The 7,811-nt window shown below is 54.6% G+C and overlaps 1 protein-coding gene across 1 annotated transcript in view; it reads left to right on the top strand.

The window, feature by feature from the left end:
• Window positions 1–205: 205 nt before the first annotated feature.
• The window catches only part of XYLT1 (xylosyltransferase 1), a 307,371-nt gene continuing 299,765 nt past the window's right edge, over window positions 206–7,811 (top strand). Inside the window, exon 1 of the mRNA XM_084880756.1 lies at window positions 206–805. Coding sequence (XP_084736882.1) covers window positions 485–805 — 321 coding nt within the window. The 5' untranslated portion in view covers window positions 206–484. The remainder of the gene's footprint in view (window positions 806–7,811) is intronic.

Raw genomic sequence — 7,811 nt, 5'->3', positions numbered from 1 at the left:
GCCCTGTCTGCTTGCCCCCACCCCCTTCCTTTCCCTCCGTTTCCTCCCTCCCTCGCTCCGCCCCAGGCCCCGCCCCTCTCCACCCCGGCCCGCGACCCCCGAGCCCGCCCCCCGCCCCTCCGGGGGAGGCGGTGGGAGGGGAAGCCCCGCGGGCCGGCCCCCCTGTCCCTGCGCGCCGATCCCCGCGCGCCGGCGCCCCCCGCGCGGCCTCCCGCGCCCGCCTCCCGCCCCCCTCCTCCCGGTGACGTCCGGGTCCCTGCCCGTCTGAAAACTCCGCGCCGCGGCGGCGGTGGAGGCGGCGGCAGCGGCGGCGGCGGCGGCGGCGGCGGCGGAGGAGGAGCAGCGGCGAGCCGAGGCGGCGGCGGCCCGAGCGGGAGCCCGAGCGGCGGCCGCGGGAGGCACGGGGAGCGCGCGGGCGGCCCGGAGCCCCGGGTCCCCGCGCCCCGCTCGCCCGCCCGCCCGCCCGCCGCGCTCCGCTCCGAAGATGGTGGCGGCGCCGTGCGCCCGGAGGCTGGCCCGGCGGTCGCACTCGGCGCTGCTGGCGGCGCTCACGGTGCTGCTGCTGCAGACGCTGGTCGTGTGGAATTTCAGCAGCCTGGACTCCGGGGCCGGCGAGCGCCTCGCCGAGCAGCCGCCCCCGGCGCCGGCCCCGCGCCGCGAGCGCCGGGACCTGCCCGCCGCGCCGGCTGCAGCCCGCGGAGGAGGCGGCGGCGGCGGCCGCGGAGCTCGGGGGCCCCCGGCGCGGGCGCGGGCGGGCGGCGCCGGAGGAGCCCGGGCGCAGCAGCTGGCCGGGCGCGGGGCGCTGGTAAGATGCCCCCTTTTCGCCTGGCGTCCGGGGAAGGGAGGAAGGGAGGCAGCCAAGCAGCCCCGGCCCCACGCCCTCCCCCCCCCCCCCCAACCCCTGGCGCCCTGATCTCCAGACTGGGACTCCCCCAGCCTGCTGGCTCCACGTCCCTTTGGAAGGAGGGGGGTGGGGTGCCTGACACGGTTTAGGGGCCAGGGGCTGCCCCATCCCGAGTCTAAGGACTGGCCCCCTTAGGGTCTGGGGAAGTTCTCTCCGGCGGAGGCGCTTTGGGGGTGACAGGAGCTGGCGGGGTGCCTGCTGCTCCTCGTCACTCTTTCTGGACGCTCCGACTTGCTCAGTGCCTGTGGGTGCCGGTGCCTCGGACCCTGTCTGAGGGAGTGGATGGTGCCCGCGATCCTCAGCCGCGGCTCGCCGTGGCCGTGGCTCTCTCTCGCAGCATCTCGGTTTGCAGCGAGCCGGGCGCAGACAACTCGGTGCCCGCCTGCTGGCCGCCGCGTTGCTTTGGGTCTGGGTACAGGGTCCCCAGTCGCCAGCCCTGTCCCTGAATCAAGACTCAGCGGAGGTGCCTAGCCTTACTTTGGGTCTTCCTCTCTCCTCTGGGTGTCTGTCTCTAACCTTGCCCTCTCCTTGTGCCCTCTCTGACCCTCCTCCCCCTGCTGCCCAGGGTCAGGGCATGGCCAGGCTCCTGGATGGTGTGGCTGGCTGGCTCTCTGCGGCAGCTCGTGGAGCTGATTGCTATGGCCAGCTGCATCCCGTCCTGCCATCAGGACCTGGGCCGCTCTGGGTTTCCTGTGCTCTCTGGGTGTGACAGCCTGGGCTCTGACACCGCCCCTTCCATTGGTCTCCCCGAGCCCTCTGGCTGCCTTCCTCCTGTCCCCAGTGCCTCCTCCAGGGGTGTCTTGCATACCTTTTCTTGGGCTGCTTTGCTGAGCCCACTGCACTGGGAGCCCAGCCCAGAGAACCGGAGGTCAGAGGCCCCCACGCTGGGCCAGGGTTTCAGTGCTGGTGGGTGTGTCTGTCTGAATGGCACCACCAGAGCTGTGTGTCTGTCTTTATCTCCATCACTGCTACTTGGTTTGGTGGTGGTGGTGGTGGTGGTGGTGGTGGGGGCTCTCCTAGCTCCTGTGGGGTTATCAGATTACCGGGGGGTAGTTTCAGGATCCCCTAGGCACTTAGCACATGTCTCTGTCATTTGCCACTTGGGGAGCCCTAGCTGAAGGCTGCCTTCGGACAGACACAGTGTGAGGCTTGTGGATCTGCTAAACTTCTTTGAGTCTGGGCGACCCTCTCTGCCAGAGTGCAGCTCTCAGTGCCGCCGAGCTGAGGCTGCGATGATGTCCTGTTAAATCGCGGAGGCCGGTCTGTGTGGGTGGTAGCAGGGAGCCGTCATCCCCTCCTTTGGGGGGTAGGGGCGTGGATGGAGATTCCTGGTGGAGAACCAGAACGTTCCCAATGTCCAGCAGCCCCTTGTTACCCGCAAAGGCAGCTCTCGGGCTCTGCCTTTGAATCCGGGAGTGGACAGGGATGTGTCTGGGCAGACATTCTTCCCGGATTTAGGGGCCCCACCGGGAGGGGGGTGGGTGGGAGGGGTTCAGGACGTGCTCTGCTGATCCCACTGAGGGACAGGCAGCACGGGCATGGGGCTTACTGGGTCCTTTGCATCCGGGGTTCAGACCAGCGTCCGGAGGTGCCTCTGGGTGCAAACACCCACCTGTTGAAACTAGTCGAGAGGAGGAAGGAGGTCTGGCTGGCAAGTGTCTCCCAGGGTCCCTGGCAGTTGAGTTCTCTGTCCATTTCCCCATTTGGTGCGTTCAGTCCGGTGTCCTGCTCGCTCACCTCCGAGCTCAGCCACAGAGAGGCTTGCAATGGGCAGGCGGGTGGTGTGGCTCCGCGTCCACTGCCGGCTTTCCTTTTTTAGTCCTTTGGAATGCCAGCAGCCAAGTTGCTTTGCTTTTCTGGAACTCTGCTTTGATCTGCTCAGTTACTGTCCCCCATCCCTGCCTCCCAGTCTCAATGTCTTCACCTTCCAATATAGACATACATGTATGTATTTTATGCTGCCCCCCCTCCCCCCCTCCCCCGCTTCTTCTTGGCTGTCTACCATACTGTTGTTTATTGTTGGGATTTTGGATTTGTATTTTATTTTATCTGCTTGTCTGTCCCTTCCCCCCTCCCCCGCACCCCTGTAACCTCATGCCTTCCTGGATCCTGAAATCAGTACACACTTGCCAGATGGGGCCAGGGGTCTGTCCTCCTCTGGTTGTGCGTACCCCCGCCCTCCCCCCCCTTCCCCAGCTCCTGCCCTTCCATGGAGCTCAAGGAGACCAGAAGGGGGCAGGCTGTTCCCAAAGTCTGGTGTCTCCTGAGCTTGGGCTGCAAGCTAGGAGAGGACCAGACCGTTTTGGGTTTTTTTTCTGCCAGTCACCGAGGCCCTTGCAACACGCAGTTTGTTTGCAGACCCTGCTGAGGCGGCTGGCATGGTGCTTTGGAGCTGGATTCAGGAAAGGGACATTAAAAAAAAAGAAAGAAGCCCTGTGATTTTCCAGATGGCTCTTGTAAAGAGCGGGTGAGGCACGTGCTGGGGAGATGGTGCTTCATCTCCGCTCTGTTGAAGTCTGGGGCGGGATGGCACTGTTGCTTCCTGCACGCAGACAGGATCTGGGCCCTGGCGGCGGCGGAGGGTATGTCCCAGAGAGCGTCAGGCAGGCACGGAGCATAGAGCGTGTTCTAAACCAGACCTTGCCCCCTTCGGCCCACCCGCCCGGAGCTTCTGCACTGGTGCCTTTTATGTTTGAGGAGCTGCAGCCCCATGGAGGGAGCGGAGGGCACGTTTGGTACATTTTACGAAAACAAGAGGAAACACCCAGTGTCTCCAGCAGACAGAGACAGAGAGTGCTAGCATGGTGGCAAGCTGGGCATATCCCTACAAGATTTGCAAACTTCCTCTTTCCTCTCAGCTTCTTTCAAAGCTCTTAGCTATTAGAATTATCGGCTGGATTGTCGTTGTTCTGTGGCTGTGACACTGAGTTTTTGTGTGTGTTTTTTTTCATTGAGTCCCCAGTAAGCTGTGGATTTTTAGAGTCTAAGAAACAGACGGGCTCACCTATGAAGGGAGGGGACGGTGGGGACACTTGTCAAAAAGATCAAACTACAGTTCTGAATAGATCTGGGGAACATGAAGGACGATTGTATGTGTTAATGTAAGGGATGTTTATTTTTTCCCGCTTTGCCTCCGGTGAACTTCTTGCAGTTTATTGCCTGTGCCCTTAGATAAATTGTTACTCAGTAAGTTTCATCGAAGAAACCTAATTTTTATTACCCTTGAACACACCCATACACAGACACACTTAAAGTAAAATGGTTTCTGTATTGTCTGACCCCTTAGAAATGTTGATTTTTTTTTTCTACAGAAATTCCTCATACTTCACATTGCTCAGATAACTCGGGATGTTTTCAGACACTGGCAGCCACTTTGAAAAATCGGTTCACTGTATGCAGAATGCCTCTGGTTCTAACAGCCTCAGAGGCGTAGCTTTTCTTTCTATCCAAATGTTTTGAGACCGCAGAGAACAGAGGGTATTTTATTGACGTGTTTTTTTTTTTTTTTTTTCCCTTCACACTCTCAATGGAGTTTTATTTTGCTTGAGCAATGCATTACACTTTGTATACAGAAATATGCATCATCGAACAATATTTACCTTTCTGCAAATGTTGCCATCTGCTTAATCACATACTGGAAAAATGTTAAATAAAATAGATAAATAATAGGAGAAATGATTATCACACACACACACACACACACACACACACCTATATGTATATACAGGGTGTCCCCTCAAAATGTATACAAACAATGTCTGTAGCTTCTATTACATTTTGAAAATGAAATGTATTTTAATAAACACTGCCTTTATACTTATTCAAAGTGTGTATATAGTATGTGTGTGTATATATCTATACACACACACACATACATACACACATAGGGTGGGGCAAAAGTGGATTTGCAGCTGTGAGTATGCAAAACAGTTTATTCTTGTCTCATTATTCATTCATTATTGCATTATTTTCCATAGGAACAACTGTAAGCCTACTTTTGCTCCGCCCTATATATACTTTCCTCCAGTCTCTGCACTTTCTAGTTTGTCAGTTAACAAATGAAAATCTTCCAGAGGTTGAATGACAAAATGCCTATTACTGTTTTCCAGAAATAAAATGTCCTTAAGAATATCGCTGTGGTAGAGGTCTGCTTCCTGCTCAGAGCTGCGTGTGGTCCGGGGGCCATAAATCTGGGGGCAGAAGGACTAGCATGTGCGGTGCCAATGTGACTCACTGCCTGGGATGAGGCCTGCCTCCTTTCTGTCTTTTGGTTAATACTGCCCTAAGACTTGGCACTGAGGACAGCTCTCTCCTCTGTTTTCCTTCGTACCTCCCCATTTTTATTGACCCTGGTCCCCATCTATCGGAAACAAAGAGAAAATACTTTAGGGGTGTGGCGGCGGGGGGCGGGGAGGAGAAAAAGAAAGCAATCACAAACTCAACCCCTGCAAAACCCAAGTTTAAAGGGAAGGGGTATGAGCTATTCTTTAAAAAAGAAACTCATAGTATGTTTGAAAATAAGCATATTTTTTTTTTCACAATTAGCATCCATTTTCCCCAACCGAGTAGAGTTTGAGAGAAATCCACATAGAAAGCATCATCTCCTGTGTGTCGATCCTTGGAGCAGGATGGGATGTGGTATGGGGAGGACTGTAACATTTATTTAGTGCCAGCTGTATGCCACAGGCATCCTTCGGTATTTTGTGTACGTTATGCTCACCCCTCCCCCCCCCCCCAAAAAAAAAAATACAGGCTAGAAGAGGTGTTATCCAGCTCAGAAACTAAGGACATTGGCCAGAAATTGCTGGCCTTACGTTGTCGATTGTGTGGCAGGGATAATGAGGGCTTTGCAGATACTACCTCACTGTCTCAGTGACTATTCCCAACTGTGGTTGTTCCCATTTCACAGATGAAGAAACTGAGGCTCAGAGAGGGGAAGCAGCTTGCAGTGCTGGGGAAGAGCAGGACTGGGCCCCAAACCCAGATCTGCCTTCATTCCAATTGAAGGGCAGATCTCTGAGCTCCTTGTCTGTGCAGTTCTTTGAAAAACCCTAAAGGCAACCGAATCTTCAGATCTCGCTTCTCACTTCTTATTGCCAACCCTGGAAAAAGAACAGATATGCAGTTTTCATTGACTCTGGCCCTTAAATAGACAAGTAGAAGGATAATAATAATAATAATAATAATGATAATGATAATGATAATAACAACCACCACCATAATAATAATGTCTATACAGCTATTATAATGTGCCAGGCACTGCTTTAAGCCCTTTGTATACAATCAACTCATTTATTCTTTAAAGGCATGTACTATTGTAACTTCGATAGCCAACAGTCATGGTGCTCAATACAACCAATCCTGTTCTTGGTGTTTTACAATTATTAACCCATTTACACCTCATGCTACAGTGAGGAAACTGAGGCATAAGGAACTTAATCAGCTTGCCCAAGGTCCACTGCTCTAAATGGCAGAGCAGGGATTTGAACCCAGGCAGCCTGTGCTCTTATAACCACTCTGCTCTACAATGTCCCTCATACAAGCATCTTGCAAAGGTCCACAACCTTGGAATCCCAGCACTCATGTAAGGACGCACATAAGCAGTTGATGTGGGCACCATGCCCGGCACCAAGGACAGCCCCAGCGGTCCCTGGAGAAGAAGGTATCCCGCTGCGGTGAAATACACGGAGCGCATCTTTGGAGTAACTGAACTCCCAACGGCCAAGTTGGCTGGAGGAAAGCGTTCTGAATTCAGCTCTCTCTAACCAGGGGAGGAGGGGGGAGAGGGAAGTGTGCAAAGGTCCTTGGAAACAGCTTTCATTCCTCCCCCGCAGGCTGCCTGATGCTCCGCTCACCTCGGTGAATGGCTCTGTGGTTCTCTCCGGTGGAGCCCACGACTTGCCCCCGAGAGACTGGGAGCAGCAGGACGTTATCTCTCAGAACATGCATTCCGATGGTCTCGTGGGCACTTCTTCTGCCTGCAACCGAAACTGCCCGTTTGTCCGCAGATAGGCATCAGGCCGTGCCCCTCTGATCCCTGTGGTTAGGGTTGCCCCTCCCCTAAGGGAAGCCGGAGACATTACCAAGGAGATGACAGGGACAGGGGCAGGGGCAGGATGTGTGTGTCACCTTAACCCCTTCAGTAATGTAGAGCGGCATCCACACACCCGGCCTGGCGGGAAGAATGTCCCCTAAGGGCCTTCTTGAGTCCTTTGGGCTGCTCTGAAAGCAACAAAATGGATGTGTTATGTCTCATGTCTGGTTTGTCCCAGCCAGGTGACTGCTGGCTTATCTGGGCATCTAATCCAGGCTAAAGTGTCACGGATGCTAATGACAAGCACTTCTCCCTGGAAATCCTTTGCTGTAATCCTTGGCCCCGAGGCACATTGTTTAAGCCCAAGGGAAGTCCAGTTTACTGGGCGGAGAGATTGATGGGAAGATTGCCCGCTGGTGCCCAGACATTGTAAATGGTAATAATGATGAGGAGGAAGAGAAAGGGGATTTCTCTCTTACTGAATGTTTACCTTGCACCAGAAAGGCATGATCTTATTGAATCCTTACAACTTCTTGCAAGTTAAGGGCTATTAGTCTCACCTCTATTTTACTGATCATCTGTATATATATATATAAAAGGCTAATATGCTAAGTGTCCATATGACCAGTAGCTATGATGCACACTGACCACCAGGGGGCAGATGGCAATGCAGGAGCTGCCGCGCTGCAGTGACTTGGCAGTTCTTGGGTGATGCACCCTGAAACCAGAAAGGAGGGAGCCCAATTCCTCACAGGGCCGTGTGATTCCACCTTCGGCCGTGTGTTATGTTGTATGTTGTTGCTGGGGCACTGTTGGCCCCAAATCTGGTACTGCACATGTGCATTTGTGTTCAGCAGCAACTTTGCAGAGTGC

The sequence above is a fragment of the Pipistrellus hanaki genome, assembly GCF_964339955.1.
Source record: "Pipistrellus hanaki genome assembly, chromosome: 4".
In the NCBI taxonomy this organism is placed as follows: domain Eukaryota; kingdom Metazoa; phylum Chordata; class Mammalia; order Chiroptera; family Vespertilionidae; genus Pipistrellus; species Pipistrellus hanaki.
This window is presented reverse-complemented; position numbering and strand designations above follow the sequence as displayed.